Here is a 19,758-nt window from a genome sequence, read left to right on the forward strand (position 1 = left end):
AGATTAGAATTAGCTAGTTTTTCTCTTTTTTTTTTCGGTTGAATTTTGAATTTTAAAGAGTCGGAATTGAAGATAAACTACGTTTCAAATTTTATTTTTTTTCCTGTTTTCTCCTCTTTTAAACCGTTCAGTTAGGTGTTTTTTTCATCATTTATTCTCTACAAAAAACCTTCAGGAAAAGAAAAAAAATGTACGACGGAATGAGAGACAGAAATACCCATTTATATATATATATATATATATATATATATATATATGGATTTATTTATTACATGTAAATTGAGCAAATTGGCTATTTCTGGCAATTTATTTAAGTGTGTATATTTGCATTAATCAATACCCAAGAAGTAGCTCTTGGTTTCAAAAAGGTTGGTGACCCCTGATAGTAAAAAAGACTTGCTGTCATAAAACTCAAAAAGGTCAGGAATGAGATATGTACTTTTATTGATTCTTCTATTATTTGTGTCTTCATACTGAAGGTATAAAACTAAATATTATACATTCGACAAACACCTTTCCAGTTCGTGCTACATCCAGCAGCATCTTTAGTCTGTCTCTATTTTGTCTAGGAATAATAAAAAGAAGTGCACAAAACGTCTTCCTCATATGTACTAGTGCCTGGAATGTTCTAGAGCAGGGATGTCAAACACGCGGCCCGGACAGGGTTCAATCCGGCCAGGGAGATGAGTTTTCTAAGTGTAAAATTAAGCTGCAGTTTTAAATAAAGTTTTAAAGAAACTGCTGTTCTAAATGTGTCCACTGGATGTCACAATAGCAATTATGTTAGGCAAGCAAATGTAAAACAAACGGGAGTAAAATAAACAATTAGTAACCCCAAGCATGAGACAAAACATTGACATAGTTTTGTGAAAATCATTGTCTTCTGTGCAAATTTAAAGAAAGTCAACAATGGAAATGACAAATGAAGTAGTTGATAAGTTATTTCTGCTTCATTTTGTTTTTGTTCAATCATAGATGGGCTGTGACTTAAAGTTTAGTTGGTTTGTAGAAACACTGAGATTAAGTCTAATTTCATCAGGTTCTTCATGGTGTTTTTGTAACTCTACCATTGTTTTTCCTGTTTATTAACTTGAAGTGTTTTGTCAAGAGGATTATTTGTCATGTGTACATTTTCACAATGTTCTTCTTCTATTTTGGGCCAAAGTAAAAAAAACAATGTGAAGTTGTTGTAATCATATTTTTAAGTTATTATGCCATGATTTTACCCGTCGGGCCCGCGTGGGAAAAGGTTTTCCTCCATGAGTTTGACAACCCTGTTCTAGAGTTTGGCGCCATGGCCCGGCTTCTCCACCTGCATGGTCAAGGACGCAGCGGCGGGCTCATCGATGAGCCAGAACAGCTCGCCGTTAGTCGGGGAGACGCGTGCTGCTGGGAACGTTGGACCTTCCCCTCCCTCCAGTACCTCCTGCAAAAGAACACATTCAAAATCTCACATTTTTAAGTCAAATTTGCGATACTTTTACCCTCAAAACTGATGCTTTGCTGCCTCCTGTGGACACAAAAGCTGCGCAGCGTGCAGCATTCACCACCGGCAACGTCATGGTCACGCGCTGTGGCGGAGGTTTGGGAGAGTCGCTGATAGGAGCCACGATTTTTTCACTCTCCTGGCAGTTGTGTGGAATAAAAGCCAATTATTCGCCTTGCAGACAACAACAAAAATATTGAAACGTTCACCTCTAGAAGGGGGTGGTTTGGGAAGAGGGAGCAGGTGTGTCCATCAGGCCCCATGCCCAGAAGAAGCAGATCAAACACGGGCACGTCACCATCAGGGAAGGCCTGATTGATTGATTGATACTTTTATTAGTAGATTGCACAGTACAGTACATATTCCGTACAATTGACCACTAAATGGTAAGTTTTTCAACTTGTTTAAGTCGGGGTCCACGTTAATCAATTCATGGTACAAATATATACTATCAGCATAATACAGTCATCACACAAGTTAATCATCATAGTATGTACATTGAATTATTTACATTATTTACAATCCGGGGGGTGGGATGAGGAGCTTTGGTTGATATCAGAACTTCAGTCATCAACAATTGCATCAACAGAGAAATGTGGACATTGAAACAGTGTAGGTCTTATTTAGTAGGATATGTACAGCCAGCAGAGAACATAGTGAGTTCACATAGCATAAGAACAAGTATATACATTAGAAGTACATTTGAGTTGTTTATAATCCGGGGAGATGGGATGTGAATGGAGGAGGGTATTAGTAAAGTGTTGAAGTTGCCTGGAGGTGTTGTTTTAGAGCGGTTTTGAAGGAATATAGAGATGCACTTACTTTTATACCTGTTGGGAGTGCATTCCACATTGATGTGGCATAGAAAGAGAATGAGTTAAGACCTTTGCTAGATCGAAATCTGGGTTTAACGTGGTTTGTGGAGCTCCCCCTGGTGTTGTGGTTATGGCGGTCATTTACGATAAGGCTATACAAGTACAACCCATTTATTTATTTATTTTATAAGGAAGTAATTTGACATGTACTTCGGTATCAGGGAGGTGTAGCGGATTTTCTAGACTAGGCTCAGTGCAAGTTGTTTTACTCTGTCCTCCACCCTGAGCCAGCCCACTTTGGAGAAGTGGGTTGGATTGAGGTGTGATCTGGGGTGGAGGTCTAAAAGTAACCGGATTAGCTTATTCTGGGATGTTTGGAGTCTAGATTTGAGGGTTTTGGAGGTGCTGGGGTACCAGGAGGTGCAAGCGTAATCGAAGAAGGGTTGAATGAGAGTTCCCGCTAGAATCCTCGAGGTGCTTTTGTGTGTGTTTGAGTGTCGTAATGTAAACATGACCTAATAGTGATAATTAAATACAGGCCGCGAATTTGTACTTTTTAAGGTCAAGGCATGTGTTGCCTTAAAAGAGGGCTCGTATTTTAGGGAACCAAGGCAAGCAAGGCATGCATATACAGTGCATACATACATACATACATACATATATTTATATATATATATATATATATATATATATACATACATATATATATATATATATATATATATATATACATACTGTTGCGTTTTGGACCGTTTATGACACATAAGTTGGTTTTAAATCGATCAGAGACAGAGGTAGCTCATTTTGATATTTTGGACCGTTTAGGGACGGCGTGGCGCAGTGGGAGAGTGGCCGTGTGCAACCCGAGTGTCACTGGTTCAAATCCCACCTAGAACCAACCTCGTCACGTCCGTTGTGTCCTGAGCAAGACACTTCACCCTTGCTCCTGATGGGTGCTGGTTGGCGCCTTGCATGGCAGCTCCCTCCATCAGTGTGTGAATGTGTGTGTGAATGGGTAAATGTGGAAGTAGTGTCAAAGCGCTTTGAGTACCTTGAAGGTAGAAAAGCGCTATACAAGTACAACGCATTTATTTATTTATTTATTTATGACACATAAGCTGGTTTTAAATCGATCAGAGACAGAGGTAGCTCATTTTGATATTTTATTACCAAAGCGCATTGGGAGATCAATCTAGATACAACATTTCAAAGCACGGTCCAAAATGATCTAATCCTAAAATGGCACTTTCTCCCTCCTCACTCACTCTCACCCGCCCCTCTTCTTCTCCTCCCTACCTCGGACAGTTGAGACAGGGATTGTTATGTCTTCATTCCAACATTCCAAATTCAAGGTCTATGTAAAAGGCTCACACTTTAGCTGTTCTAAAATCTGACTAGGAAATAAAAAAGACAACCAAATCCAACAGTCCCCCTTCAGATCTTCTAAAAAACATCTCCCAACACAACTACAATACTTCTAAAATACCTAGATAAGATTAGATTAGATTAGATAGTACTTTATTTATTCCGTCAGGAGAGTTCCTTCAGGAAAATTAACATTTTCAGCACAATCCCATTCAAGTTTAGACAAACATTACAGGGAGACAGAACAGGATCGCTGACGGGTCTGCCGGCTTCCAGCGCCCCTTACAAAATTGAAGCTTTAGCAAGCTCGCACTAAAATAAAATAATAGTTACAATTGGGAGTTAGATAGAGGGATTGTTATGTCTTCATTCCAACATTCCAAATTCAAGGTCTATGTAGAAGGCTCACACTTTAGCTGTTCTAAAATCTGACTAGGAAATAAAAAGACAACCAAATCCAACAATACACACATTCATACATACATATATACATACATATATATAAGTATACATACAAACATATATATATATATATATATATATATATATATATATACACAAAAAAAAAAAAAAAAAAATCTCCTGATGATTGAGGGAACCCCTCATGAAACAGTTCTGTAGAGACGAAGTAGTCTTGTGATTTTTCCCACACCTACATATTGCGCTCTACCACGGTATCGAGCACTATTCTCTGGATAATCCAATCAAGACATATATATATATATATATATATATATATATATATATATATAAATATTAGTGTGCATGTGCCTGCCTTCATGTTGCCTAAAATGCATTAATAAATTAAGTTTTTTCTATAATTCAAAAATTAGACGGTATTACTAACAGTCAGGAATTTTATTGCGAATTACCATTATACCGTTTACTATTACATCCCTTGTCCATAATAAAGGCTTACTCGCCACATGCGTGGACAGCACCTTTTAGCTCTTATTTCCAAAATTGTGTACACTACTGAATTGGGGTCTTATGGCCGCTTATGTGGACACTTATACTGCCATCTGGTGGTGTCAGGAGAGTATAACATACAATGGAATTTGGAAAAAAAAAAAGTGTAAAAATAAGAATTAGCATGTCACTAAACATGAAGTACACATTTGTGTACTTATGGACTAAATACATCATATTAAAAGATTCTTAGTTTTTATTCTTATTAGGGTCCAATAAGCCCACATAGCAAAGAGAAATTAAAAAAAAGCATGTAAACAAACAGCTTGGGCCTTAAGAGGTTAACAGGTAAGAAATCAAGGGCGGTCACGGCATGTTTTTGTCGCTGATGTTGGTAATTTTTGACAGCAAGACACGAGGGCGGTCGCGACCTTTACTGTGGTTGCCGTGGTTACACTCGAGCCCTGTAAATAGATGACGCACCTTTTGTAGTGTGCGAGCATAATCTTCAGCACACTCGTTCACCGGTAGAGAGGAGTCAATGGACAAAATTCCATCTTCAGGGATATTAATCTTGGAAAAGAAATGATTCTGGGGAAAAAGAGCAGTAGTTTAGTTCATTTATAATGGATGCAACAAAGTAAACACAACTATGCATTAGTACCTTATAGAGCCCATATGTGCTTTCGGGGTTGTCAAAAGGTACCACTCGCTCATCGCAGAACCCCACCAACCACTTGCTGCAGTCCAGGCCCGCCGTGGCCAGCAGTTCTTTGCTGAGCATGGTCACCAGGCTTCCTCCAGAGAGACCCAGAGTGAACCTGCCCCTGGAGGTGATGGCCCTCTCAGCCCGAGAGGTCACCAGGTGGGCCAGTGCTGGACCCAGCTCTGCTGAGGAGGGGAACACCACAACTCTCCTGCCAGCCATGCTGCTTTGATTGACTGAAATTTTGATTGAAATGTTTATTAGTAGATTGCACAGTACAATTGACCACTAAATGGTAACACCCGAATAAGTTTTTCAACTTGTTTAAGTCGAGGTCCAAGTAAATCAATTCGCCGGCGGCGTTTCTGGATGTTGTTGATAAATGGCTTTTGCTTTGCATAGTAGAGCTTTAACTTGCACTTACAGATGTAGCGACAAACTGTATTTTGTGACAGAGGTTTTCTGTAGTGTTCCTGAGCTCATGTGGTGATATCCTTTAGAGATTGTCGGTTTTTGATACAGTGCTGTCTGAGGGATCGAAGGTCACGGTCATTTAATGTTGGTTTTCGGCCATGCCGCTTACGTGGAGTGATTTCTCCAGATTCTCTGAACCTTTTGATGATATTATAGACCGTGGATGTTGAAATCCCTAAATTTCTTGCAATAGCACTTTGAGAAACGTTGTTCTTAAACTATTTAACTATTTGCTCACGCAGTTGTGGACAAAGGGGTGTACCGCGCCCCATCCTTTCTTGTGAAAGACTGAGCATTTTTTGGGAAGCTGTTTTTATACCCAATCATGCCACCCACCTGTTCCCAATTAGCCTGCACACCTGTGGGATGTTCCAAATAAGTGTTTTATGAGCATTCCTCAGACTTCTTTGTCACGTGTTGCTGGCATCAAATTATAAATTTAACGATTATTAACAAAAACATTTTTTTTTATCAGTTTGAACATCAAATATGTTGTCTTTGTAACATATTCAACCGAATATGTGTTGAAAATGATTAGCAAATCATTGTATTCTGTTTATATTTACATCTAACACAATTTCCAAACTCATATGGAAACAGGGTTTGTACTATCAGCATAATACAGTCATCACATATAGGGGGGTTGCCCACATTTGAGGTCCTCTCCAAGGTTTCTCATAGTCATCATTGTCACTGGCGTCCCACTGGATGTGAATTCTCCCTGCCCACTGGGTGTGAGTTTCCCTTGCCCTTTTGTGGGTTCTTCCGAGGATGTCGTAGTCGTAATGGTTTGTACAGTCCTTTGAGACATTTGTGATTTAGGGCTATATAAATAAACATTGATTGAGTGATTGATTGATCACACAAGTTAATCATCAGAGTATATACATTGAATTATTTACATTATTTACAATCCGAGGGGTGGGATGTGGGGGTGGGGGGGTTTGGTTGATATCAGTACTTCAGTCATCAACATATGCATTATTTGAGAAACAATGTAGGTCTGACTTAGTAGGATATGTACAGCAAGCAGTGAACATAGTGACTTCAGAAAGCATAAGAACAAGTATATACATTTGATTATTTACAATCCGGGGAGGTGGGATGTGGAGGGGGGAGTGTGTTAGTCTAGGGTTGAAGTTGCCTGGAGGTGTTCTTTTAGTGCGGTTTTGATGGAGGATAGAGATTAATTTTATTTTCCATTCCATATTGATGTGGCATAGAAAGAGAATGAGTCAAGACCTTTGTTAGATCGGAATCTGGGTTTAACGTGGTTTGTGGAGCTCCCCCTGGTGTTGTGGTTATGGCGGTCATTTACATTTTGGAAATAGTTTGACATGTACTTGGGTATCAGGGAGGTGTAGCGGATTTTATAGACTAGGCTCGGTGCAAGTTGTTTTACTCTGTCTTCCACCTTGAGCCAGCCCACTTTGGAGAAGTGGGTAGGAGTGAGGTGTGATCTGGGGTGGAGGTCCAGAACAGGGATGTCCAAAGCCACACATTGCAAAAATAAAAAAGAACATTAAAAAGTGTTTCTCCTATGCCCCCCCCCCCCCTCCCTTGTGGAGGGGGTCTGGTCCGATGACCATGGATGAAGTACTGGCTGTCCAGACTCGAGACCCAGGATGGACCGCTCGTCGGGACCCAGGATGGACCGCTCGCCTGTATCGGTTGGGGACATCTCTACGCTGCTGATCCGCCTCCGCTTGAGATGGTTTCCTGTGGACGGGACTCTCGCTGCTGTCTTGGATCCGCTTGAACTGAACTCTCGCGGCAGTGTTGGAGCCATTATGGATTGAACTTTCACAGTATCATGTTAGACCCGCTCGACATCCATTGCTTTCGGTCCCCTAGAGGGGGGGTTTCCCACATCTGAGGTCCTCTCCAAGGTTTCTCATAGTCAGCATTGTCACTGGCGTCCCACTGGATGTGAATTCTCCCTGCCCACTGGGTGTGAGTTTTCCTTGCCCTTTTGTGGGTTCTTCCGAGGATGTTGTAGTCGTAATGATTTGTGCAGTCCTTTGAGACATTTGTGATTTGGGGCTATATAAATAAACATTGATTGATTGATTGATTGATAAAAATATTGGAATGAGTGGAAATCTATCGAGAAAAAGTTGCGATGTTGACACAAAGCTGCCATACAGGCTGTTTTTTTCTTTTCTTTTGTCTTTATTTTACCATGTAAAAACCATCTTTACCATGAATTGATTAACATGGACCCCGATTTAAACAAGTTGAAAAACTTATTCAGCTGTTACCATTTAATAGTCAATTGTACGGAATGTGTACTGTACCGTGCAATCTACTAATTACAAGTTTCAATCAAACAATTTTTTTTTTTTTTTTGCCACTGCTCAAAATAAAAAATAATGACAAAAAGAATCCAGGCTATAATGAGTTATTTTCAAAGCTCCAATTAGTTAAAAAATATTCACTTTAAAAGGTTTTATGTGGTAAATATTGCATATATTGTGCAGTTGCCCTATAAAAAGCAAGTTTTCTTTGACAAAAGAGCATAAAACAAACAAAATAATAATTAAAACGTAAAATTGACAGATATATCTGACTTGTCCTTGTCTGGAGGAAAGCAGAGATATAAATGTTGCAAACCGAGACCGGCTCGGGATGGTGGGGGGGCTGGGGTTGCCCACATATGCGGTCCTCTCCAAGGTTTCTCAGAGTCTGTCACTGGGTGTGAGTTTTCCTTGCCCTTATGTGGGCTCTACCGAGAATGTCATTGTGGTTTGTGCAGCCCTTTGAGACACTAGTAATTTAGGGCTATATAAATAAACATTGATTGATTGCAAACAAGTATGTGAGGAAACCGTTTTTTGCAAGTCACCGTGACACATGTGCATTTTTTTTTGCAGCAATGTGGAAACAGTTAAGCTTATTATTTGATTTTCAACAGTGAAACAGGAAGCTAAAAAACACATCCATCCATTTCCTACCGCTTGTCCCTTTTTGAGGTCCCGGGGGGTGCTGGAGCCTATCTCAGCCGCATTCGGGCGGAAGGGGGGGTACAAAAACATTTTTTTTTTTTTTAAATCTTTAAACATGAAGGAAATAACTATTTTCTCATTTGAAACATGGTTCAAACTACATTTTATGAGGTTAAAAACAGCATTTACCAGATATATGAGCGCTGAAAGTGGACGACGATGATTTTAAGTCGGCGAATGCATATCACTTCCTGCAACGGGTTTCAACAGCCAATCACATTCCGTGTTTGGACCGCGGTGCATTATGGTAAAATCCAACAAAGCGGCCTGAGGAAAATAAATTAGTTTAGAAAGTAAAAAAAGAACACTGAAAAGATTACAAAACTGTTGACGCTTAATTTATATATAAATTCCAAAACTATTTATTTAAATCGTTAAATAGCAATGACTTCCTGCAACGAATTTTAAAAGCCAATCACATTCCCTCTTTTGCACCGCGGTGCATTATGGTAAAATACAACTAAGTGGCCTGAGGGAAATAAATGAGTTTAGAAAGTAAAACAGCACACTAGAACGATTCCAAAAATGACACGTAATTGATGTATAAATGCTAAAACTATTCATTTAAATCTTTAAATAGCAATCCCTTCCTGGAACGAGATTAAATAGCCAAATATGCGCTTTGTTTTGACCGCGGTGCATTGTGGTAAATGAGTTTTTTTTTGGTTTTGGAATATTTGGTCCGAATATTTAGTGGCACAGGAGTCAATATGCAATAACAAAAAAAAAACACAAACTGTGCAAAAATATTGTCTTTTTAAAAGCAACATTTTTACGACGGCATTTTTGGGTTCATGTTAGGTTGTGCGGGTGTACAAAATCTCCATGACAAGCAAAGTGTTTGATCCTATTAAAACGTTACTAATGGTCCCAAGATATGCAGTGTCGAGTGGGACACATTTTTAAATAAATATTATTTCTTTATATATTAATTTAGATGTGTCAATATCATGGGAATTACGTGTATAAATGTGTCATTAATTATTTTAATGTAAAGGTAAATTTAGTATTTTTTTTCAATATTCATTTTACAATTTACTTATTTAATTATTTAGTGATTTATTTAATTATTTCGTGAATTTTTAGTATGTGTCAAACAGCCATCAAATTACATGGACGGGGCTAAACTTTACAATTGAAAATATTCGTTTCTGTGATGAAAACGGTTCCAACAAATACATGAGGGCAGTTTTAGTGAAATAATATTTTCCGGGCACAGTTCACAGACAATATATCCTTAAGGAGTTTACAAAAGTTGAGCGAAGGAAAATAAGGACAAGATTTATGACATACTGTTGCGTCTGACCAGTCTTCCTCTCTCTATCCTTTCAGATGACATATTTGCAGAGTAAGAAGGACCATCAAGACAAAACCGGAATATTATCAAGTTTTACTAAAGCTTTAGGAGACCAGTCCTACTGTTCTGTAATAGCGGCATCTAGAAGCAGTCTGAAAGCCAAACGGAAAGAGACAACTTATTTAATATGAAAACAGATCCCACCTTGTCCAGAAAGGAATACAGCCTCTTAGTTGTAATACTGATAAGGTAAAGTATGTCATACTCCCACATTCCTACGCCTTCAAGGTAAGGCACAGAGTTTACTTGTGGACATAAGATACAAGCATAAAGAGTACACATGGGAAATATTAGTTGCTTTAAACATGACTATGAAAAAAGAAATAACTCTTAAACATATGTGCATTCTCCACAACACCCAATTCTTCCCAAAATTAAAGAAATACAATTTTAAATTATTAATGGAATACACCCTTCAAAGGATATTTTGAAACCTAAATTCAACATTGAGGTTGATGGCTGTGGCAGGGGTGTCAAACTCAAATACAGAGTGGGCCAAAATTTTAAAAGGAACAAAGCCGCGGGCCAAGGTTGAACATATTAACCTTTTAATAGGGACCCAAACAAGTTTTGCATTAAATATTGAACAAGCAAGGCTTATATAACTTTAGTGACATGCAAAATCCAGTTTCAAATAATAATAATAATAATAATAATTAGAAAAATATCAATGGCATATCAATTAAAAATTGAATAAAAATGGTATGCCTTTTTTTCTATTCGCAATCTTCTGAGGTAAATATCTTTTTTTTCCCACAGGCTGATAATACATTTGAAAATAAAATAACAATAATGAATAAACCAAACATTCAAGCCTTGAAGTAGCAAGAGAAAAATGCATGAATAAAACATTAATTATTGGTCAGTTTGCTGGACGTTTCCCGGAAGAGTTAGTGCTGCAAGGGGTTCTGGGTATTTGTTCTGTTGTGTTACGGTGCGGATGTTCACCGGAAATGTGTTTTTCATTCTTGTTTGGTGTGGGTTCACAGTGTGGCGCATATTTTGTAACTGTGCTAAAGTTGTTTATACGGCCACTCTCAGTGTGACCTGTATGGCTGTTGACCAAGTATGCCTTGCATTCACTTGTGCGTGTGTGTGTAAAAGCCACAAATATTATGTGACACGCTGTTAGTAAGGAGGAAAGGCGGACGTGACGACAGGTTGTAGAGGACGCTAAAGGCAGTGCCTTAAATGCACGCCCCCAATATAGTTGTCCAGGTGGAAATCGGTAGAAATTCGGGAGAATGGTTGCCCCGGGAGGGGCACTGAACTTCGGGAGTCTACCGGGAAAATTAGGAGGGTTGGCAAGTATGAGTATTAGCGGTGAATGCGGTGTTAGAGCGGCACCGACGCTGTATAACACCGGCGGGCCAGCTCTAACGCTAAATTGATATTGCCTCAAGGGCCAAATTAAATTACACGGCGGGCCATATTTGGCCCGCGGGCCAGAGTTTGACACCCATGCTGTAGAGGATGTCAATCATGTGTTTGAGGAATGTGAGAGTGCACATGTGTTTCAGGAGGAGATCAGAGATTGGCTGAGAAACTAAGGTGTGGAGATGTCTCCATTCTCTAGGGAAGAGATCACATTTGGGTTTGTTTTTTTAAACAACTGTAACATATAGATGTTGGTCAACATTATTATGCTCCAGGCAATTTTTTTTTTTTTTTTTTAACATAAATGTCAATTCATGAAAGTAGGCCTTCATTTTCCAATGGGCTTCATGGGTTACGATTATCAATCAAATCTTGGAAAATGATTACAAGTACAAAAGCCCTCAAATTGATATCCTTGTTAAAAACATTTAAAGTGATTTAGGTAGCCCTTCTTGTCTTTTTGTATTTTTTAGTATTATTACTCTATCTGCAGTTGTTGTTTTTTTCCTCGATGTTGAAAGTGCTTTGGCTTTTTGTGTGAATTATAAATGTATATGTAAGTTGTTCAATAAAAAAATAAAAATATCCATCAATCGATCCATTTTCTACCGCTTGTCCCTTTTGGGGTCGCAGGAGCCTATCTCAGCTGCACATGGGCGGAAGGCGGTATAGACCCTGGACAAGTTGCCACCTCATCGCAGAGCCAACACAGATAGACAGACAACATTCACACTCACATTCACACACTAGGGACCATTTAGTGTTGACAATCAACTTATTTTATTATTTTTTTTTTTTTTTATTTTTTTTTTTTTATTAGGTGCATGTCTTTGGAGGTGGGAGGAAGCTGGAGAACCCGGAGGGAATCCACGCAGTCACGGAGAAAACATGCAAACTCCACACAGAAAGATCCCGACCATAGTATTTTGAGGCACATACACTAACCCCTGTTCCACCGTGCTGCTCTAAAAATGATAATAATAATGTAAATGGGTTGTACTTGTATAGCGCTTTTCTACCTTCAAGGTACTCAAAGCGCTTTGACGCTACTTCCACATTCACCCATTCACACACACATTCACACACTGATGGAGGGAGCTGCACTAACCAACACCCATCAGGAGCAAGGGTGAAGTGTCTTGCTCAAGGACACAACGGACGTGACAAAGTACCAGGTGGGGATTGAACCAGGGACCCTCGGGTTGCCGGCACGGCCACTCTCCCCTGCGCCATGTCGTCCCCATTATTAACAAATGAATAATAATGAGATAGGCTCCAGCACCCTCCGCGAACAGAAAAGGGACACATGGTAGAAAATGGATGGAAGGATAATAAATAAATAATAATAATAATAATAATACAATGAAATAATAATAGTAAATATTTTCTTTTATTGTAATAGGCCCTGCGATGAGGAGGCGACTTGTCCAGAGTGTACCCCGACTTCTGCGATCCCAAATGGGACAAGCGGTGGGAAATGGATAAATTGAATAAAAATAGATAAATAAACGGAGTAACGAACTGAGAGAGCCGGGAAATTTTTTTTTTTTATATCTTAGCAAGTTGGTGAGAAGAAAAAATATTTCAACCACACACACATTTCACTGCAATGTAAATGCTAAAACTGTTTAATTAAATAATGAAAATACGATTGACAATCACTTCCTGTAACGCAGGGGTCACCAACGCGGTGCCCATAAGGACCAGATGAGTCGCCCCCTGGCCTGTTCTAAAAATAGCTCAAATAGCAGCACTTACCAGTGAGCTGCCTCTATTTTTTAAATTGTATTTATTTGCTAGCAAGCTGGTCTCGCTTTGCTTGACATTTTTAATTCTAAGAGAGACAAAACTCAAATAGAATTTGAAAATCCAAGAAAATATCTTAAAGACTTGGTCTTCACTTGTTTGAATAAATTCATTTATTTTTTTACTTTGCTTCTTATAACTTTCAGAAAGACAATTTTAGAGAACAAATAAAACCGTAGAAATTATTTCAGGATTTTTAAACACATGTCCCTTTTTACCTTTTAAATTCCTTCCTCTTCTTTCCTGACAATTTAAATCAATTTTCAAGTATTTTTTTTTCATTATAAAGAATAATAAATATATTTTAATTTAATTCTTCATTTTAGCTTCGGTTTTTTCGACGAAGAATATTTGTGAAATATTTCTTCAAACTTATTATGATTAAAATTTAAGAAAAATATTCTGGCAAATCTGGAAAATCTGTAGAATCAAATTTAAATCTTATTTCAAAGTATTATGAATGTATTTTAAAATTTAGAAAATCTAGAAGAAATAATGATTTGTCTTTGTTAGAAATATAGCTTGGTCCCATTTGTTATATATTCTAACAAAGTGCAGATTGGATTTTAACCTATTTAAAACATGTCATCAACATTCTAAAATTAATCTTAATCAGGAAAAATTACTAATGATGTATCATAAATTCTTTTTTTAATTAAAAAAAAAAAAAGATTCAAATTAGCTAGTTTTTCTATTCGTTTTTTTCGGTTGAATTTTGAATTTTAAAGAGTCGAAATTGAAGATAAACTATCTTTCAAAATTAAATTTTCAATTTTTTTTCCTGTTTTCTCCTCTTTTAAACCGTTCAATTAAGTGTTTTTTTTTTCATCATTTATTCTCAACAAAAAACTTTCTGCCAAAGAAAAAAAAATGTACGACGGAATGACGGACAGCAATACCCATTTAAAAAATATATATTTATAGATTTATTTATTAAAGGTAAATTGAGCAAATTGGCTATTTCTGGCAACTTATTTAATCAATCATCAATCAATGTTTACTTATATAGCCCTAAATCACTAGTGTCTCAAAGGGCTGCACAAACCACTACGACATCCTCGGTAGGCCCACATAAGGGCAAGGAAAACTCACACCCAGTGGGACATCGGTGACAATGATGACTATGAGAACCTTAGAGAGGAGGAAAGCAATGGATGTCGAGCGGGTCTAACATGATACTGTGAAAGTTCAATCCACAATGGATCCAACACAGTCGCGAGAGTCCAGTCCAAAGCGGATCCAACACAGCAGCGAGAGTCCCGTTCACAGCGGAGCCAGCAGGAAACCATCCCAAGCGGAGGCGGATCAGCAGCGCAGAGATGTCCCCAGCCGATACACAGGCAAGCAGTACATGGCCACCGGATCGGACCGGACCCCCTCCACAAGGGAGAGTGGGACATAGAAGAAAAAGAAAAGAAACGGCAGATCAACTGGTCTAAAAAGGGAGTCTATTTAAAGGCTAGAGTATACAAATGAGTTTTAAGGTGAGACTTAAATGCTTCTACTGAGGTGGCATCTCGAACTGTTACCGGGAGGGCATTCCAGAGTACTGGAGCCCGAAATGAAAACGCTCTATAGCCCGCAGACTTTTTTTGGGCTTTGGGAATCACTAATAAGCCGGAGTCCTTTGAAGGCAGATTTCTTGCCGGGACATATGGTACAATACAATCGGCAAGATAGGATGGAGCTAGACCGTGTAGTATTTTATACGTAAGTAGTAAAACCTTAAAGTCACATCTTAAGTGCACAGGAAGCCAGTGCAGGTGAGCCAGTACAGGTATATATGTATGTATATATGTATATAAAGGTATATACAGTACAGGTATATATGTATGTATATATGTATATAAATGTATATACAGTATAGGTATATATGTATGTATATATGTATATAAAGGTATATACCGTACAGGCGTAATGTGATCAAACTTTCTTGTTCTTGTCAAAAGTCTAGCAGCCGCATTTTGTACCAACTGTAATCTTTTAATGCTAGACATGGGGAGACCGGAAAATAATAGAATGGACCTGCTATCCCCGTTTAAATAAGAACATCTCATTTCAGTAGGCCTTGAAAATGGTGACTGCTTCTCAGCATATTTTTGTTTTTTTTTTATGTGTAAGATTTCCTCCCAACCGCTAGATGGAAGCATCACTTCCCGTGGCGCTGCACAGACGTACACAACCCGCGGTGTTGCAACATCCTCCTCCGTGCACAACATGTCTACTTTCTGCTTCCAGACGCAGTTAGTGGCCATCATGGACGCGCTGTCCAAAGCAGCGGTAATGGAGATCGGCAAGCTGGTGGAAATTGAGTCGAAGATGCTGAAAATCGAGATCACCCGCGGGCGAAACGAGATCGTGTCCCTGACCGAGAAGCTCCATCTGATGGAGAAGTTGCTGCAGCTGGCCCAGAGAGGCAGCCAGGACGCGGTGATCGGCTTGGAGGGCTCGGTGCTGATGGAGCCCGACTGGACCGCGCGTGTGACTCAGAGGTAGGGCTGCTCGGTGCCATCATGGCCCTGGTTAGTATGTACACTAAGTATTCATCAACTGTTGCCTCCTAGTGACAACACAAGCTCATCCGCCGTGGTCAAAGAAGAACAGCGACCGACACCCGACGTGAGTTTTTGTCTTGACATTTAAAGGCCTACTGAAATGAGATTTTCTTATTTAAACGGGGATAGCAGACAGAGGTGGGTAGAGTAGCCAGAAATTGTACAGTTACTTTAGATATTTATTACTCAAGTCAATCAATCAATCAATGTTTATTTATATAGCCCCAAATCACAAATGTCTCAAAGGACTGCACAAATCACTAAGACTGCGACATCCTCGGAAGAACCCACAAAAGGGCAAGGAAAACTCACACCCAGTGGGCAGGGAGAATTCACATCCAGTGGGACGCCAGTGACAATGCTGACTATGAGAAACCTTGGAGAGGACCTCAGATGTGGGCAACCCCCCCCCCCCGAAAGCAATGGATGTCGAGCGGGTCTAACATGATACTGTGAAAGTTCAATCCATAGTGGCTCCAACACAGCCGCGAGAGTTCAGTTCAAGCGGATCCAAGACAGCAGCGAGAGTCCCGTCCACAGGAAACCATCTCAAGCGGAGGCGGATCAGCAGCGTAGAGATGTCCCCAACCGATACACAGGCGAGCGGTCCATCCTGGGTCTCGACTCTGGACAGCCAGTACTTCATCCATGGTCATCGGACCGGACCCCCTCCACAAGGGAGGGGGGGACATAGGAGAAAGAAAAGAAGCGGCAGATCAACTGGTCTAAAAAGGAGGTCTATTTAAAGGCTAGAGTATACAGATGAGTTTTAAGGTGAGACTTAAATGCTTCTACTGAGGTAGCATCTCGAACTGTTACCGGGAGGGCATTCCAGAGTACTGGAGCCCGAACGGAAAACGCTCTATAGCCCGCAGACTTTTTTTGGGGCTCTAGGAATCACTAATAAGCCGGAGTCTTTTGAACGCAGATTTCTTGCCGGGACATACGGTACAATACAATCGGCAAGATAGGATGGAGCTAGACCGTGTAGTATTTTATACGTAAGTAGTAAAACCTTAAAGTCACATCTTAAGTGCACAGGAAGCCAGTGCAGGTGAGCCAGTACAGGCATAATGTGATCAAACTTTCTTGCTCTTGTCAAAAGTCTAGCAGCCGCATTTTGTACCAACTGTAATCTTTTAATGCTAGACATGGGGAGACCCGAAAATAATACGTTACAGTAATCGAGACGAGACGTAACAAACGCATGGATAATGATCTCGGCGTCTTTAGTGGACAAAATGGAGCGAATTTTAGCGATATTACGGAGATGAAAGAAGGCCGTTTTAGTAACGCTTTTAATGTGTGACTCAAAAGAGAGAGTTGGGTCGAAGATAATACCCAGATTTTTTACAGGGTCACCTTGTTTTATTATTTGGTTGTCAAATGTTAAAGTTGTATTATTAAATAGAGGTCGGTGTCTAGCAGGACCGATAATCAGCATTTCCGTTTTTTTTGGCATTAAGTTGCAAAAAGTTAGCGGACATCCATTGTTTAATTTCATTAAGACACGCTTCCAACTGACTACAGTCCGGCGTAAAAGTAAGGAGTAGTCACCCAAATATTTACTTGAGTAAAAGTAAAAAGTATGTTGTGAAAAAACTACTCAAGTACTGAGTAACTGATGAGTAACCTGATTACGGCAACAGATAATGCACAAAAACATAAAAATAGCAATGAGCAAATTCAGAGCCAGGGATATCTCTTAAGCAACTAAAACAATAATATATATTAAATAATAGTACATTAAAAGAAAATAAAAAAATAGCACATTGAGCCACAATGAATTAACAGCACCATAGCCTGAGTAGGCATTTATTGATTTGATTGATTGATTAAAACTAGTATTAGTAGATTGCACAGTACAGTACATATTCCGTACAATTGACCACTAAATGGTAACACCCCAATAAGTTTTTCAACGTTTATCAATTACTTAGCAAATGACCAAGTCGAGGTGATCTACCTCATATATACATACACACACATATCATTTATACACACACATATTATATATATAGGGACGGCGTGGCACGGTGGTGGAGTGGCCGTGCGCAACCCGAGGGTCCCTGGTTCAATTCCCACCTAGTACCAACCTCGTCACGGCCGTTGTGTCCTGAGCAAGACACTTCACCCTTGCTCCTGATGGGTGCTGGTTGGCGCCTTGCATGGCAGCTCCCTCCATCAGTGTGTGAATGTGTGTGTGAATGGGTAAATGTGGAAGTAGTGTCAAAGCGCTCTGAGTACCATGAAGGTAGAAAAGCGCTACACAAGTACAACCCATTTATCATTTATATATACATACATATATATATATATACATACATACATTTATATATATATATTTATATATACAGTATATAATTTATATTTATTTATTTTGCCGTTTTTGTTCACATGTTGAAGGTGTTTTAATGAATATACAAGCATGTTTAACATATAGATTCCTATATTTCATGAAGACAAGAATATAAGTTGGTGTATTACCTGATTCTGATGACTTGCATTGATTGGAATCAGACAGTATTGCTGATAACGTCCACGTTTTCAAATGGAGGACAAAAAAAGTTCCTCTTTTCTGTCTAATACCACATGAAAGTCGTTGGTTTTTGGCATCTTATTTCTCCAGCTTCCATATTCGTTTTTATACACTTTACAAGAAATTAATTGGCGGCAAACTCCGTAGCTTGCTAGCTTGTTTGCGCTGGCTTTCGGAGACTCTTATTTTGTTAGCGCAGACGCGATGGAGCGGCGCTTTTATTGTGAAGACAGGAACTGTGCGATCAGTCTTTAGGCTTTTGACGGGAAGTACGGTTGAAATAAAAAGTGTCTTTTTTCCTCAACACTTTTGATTGATTGATTGAAACTTTTATTGGTAGATTGCACAGTACAGTACATATTCTGTACAATTGACCACTAAATGCTAACACCCCAATAAGTTTTTTAACTTTTTTAGGTCGAATTCGACGTGTGATGACAGTCACGTGACCGCCTGGTTTTGTTTGATTGGTCCAACGTCAGCAGTGACTGCATTTGATTGGTGAAACGCAGGCATGGGTAGTTCCTACTTTGAATGCGTGTCTGACAAAATCAAAACAAACAAAACGTGCATTAACAGATCGATAAAAAAAAAAAGTAGCGAGTAACGAGCTGATTGTAGATAAATGGAGCGGAGTAAAAGTAGCGTTTCTTCTCCATAAATATACTCAAGTAAAAGTAAAAGTATGTTGCATAAAAACTACTCTTAGAAGTACAATTTATCCCAAAAGTTACTCAAGTAGATGTAACGGAGTAAATGTAGCGCGTTACTACCCACCTCTGATAGCAGGTCCATTCTATGTGTCATACTTGATCATTTCGCGATATTGCCATATTTTTGCTTAAAGGATTTAGTAGAGAACATCGACGATAAAGTTCGCAACTTTTATCACAATCTCGGGTGGGCCCCAGCGTCCAGTTTTTATTTTGACCTCCACAGTTATCTGCCCAAAAGAGTATGCAAGGGGAAGAATCAAGAACAATACATTTAATGAAGTGCTTGCAACGTCCTGGGCCAACCTTCCAAATATCCCCTCATGCCATAATATCACATAATCAGGTTGACCGTCGGCCCCCATTCCTGCAAATGTCTCATTAAAGACAATAAGGCGACTGACAAAAAAGCTCCGATTGGTCCCTTGAGATACTAGGTATTTCTGTTGTATGTACGCGGTTATGTGGTAGTTGCTAGCGCGTAACAGCTTACTTACGGAACAAATTACAATATCGCATAATGTAAAGCATATCACCTAGGAACTCCAAAATTATTATCAGCTCAGTTTTGACAAAAATGTATTTACTGTGTTTTGCCTTTGGACGGGAGAGCTCCGCTCATGTCTCCGGTGAGAGCCGACTTATTACCAC

General features: G+C 39.3%; 2 protein-coding genes across 4 annotated transcripts in view; one reads left to right on the top strand and one right to left on the bottom strand.

Moving 5' to 3' along the window:
- Positions 1-420: 420 nt before the first annotated feature.
- Positions 421-19,758, bottom strand: part of pgls (6-phosphogluconolactonase) — a 23,335-nt gene continuing 3,997 nt past the window's right edge. Inside the window, exons 1-7 of one of the 3 annotated variants that reach the window (XM_061905262.1) lie at positions 8,890-8,973; positions 8,710-8,747; positions 5,240-5,517; positions 5,059-5,166; positions 1,696-1,797; positions 1,485-1,625; positions 421-1,426 (exon numbers count right to left, since the gene is read on the bottom strand). In XM_061905262.1, the coding sequence (XP_061761246.1) occupies positions 1,280-1,426; positions 1,485-1,625; positions 1,696-1,797; positions 5,059-5,166; positions 5,240-5,503 (762 nt within the window). In that variant the 5' untranslated portion in view covers positions 5,504-5,517; positions 8,710-8,747; positions 8,890-8,973 and the 3' untranslated portion in view covers positions 421-1,279. Of the gene's footprint in view, positions 1,427-1,484; positions 1,626-1,695; positions 1,798-5,058; positions 5,167-5,239; positions 5,518-8,709; positions 8,748-8,889; positions 9,039-19,758 lie in introns of those variants that run through there. The other 2 variants (XM_061905260.1, XM_061905261.1) reach the window with 2 other exon arrangements.
- Positions 15,447-19,758, top strand: part of LOC133555844 (zinc finger protein 79-like) — an 8,582-nt gene continuing 4,270 nt past the window's right edge. The window contains exons 1-2 of the mRNA XM_061905259.1: positions 15,447-15,792; positions 15,865-15,919. Of these exons, the coding sequence (XP_061761243.1) occupies positions 15,518-15,792; positions 15,865-15,919 (330 nt within the window). The 5' untranslated portion in view covers positions 15,447-15,517. The remainder of the gene's footprint in view (positions 15,793-15,864; positions 15,920-19,758) is intronic.

Source organism: Nerophis ophidion, linkage group LG07 (genome assembly GCF_033978795.1).
Source record: "Nerophis ophidion isolate RoL-2023_Sa linkage group LG07, RoL_Noph_v1.0, whole genome shotgun sequence".
In the NCBI taxonomy this organism is placed as follows: Eukaryota; Metazoa; Chordata; class Actinopteri; order Syngnathiformes; family Syngnathidae; genus Nerophis; species Nerophis ophidion.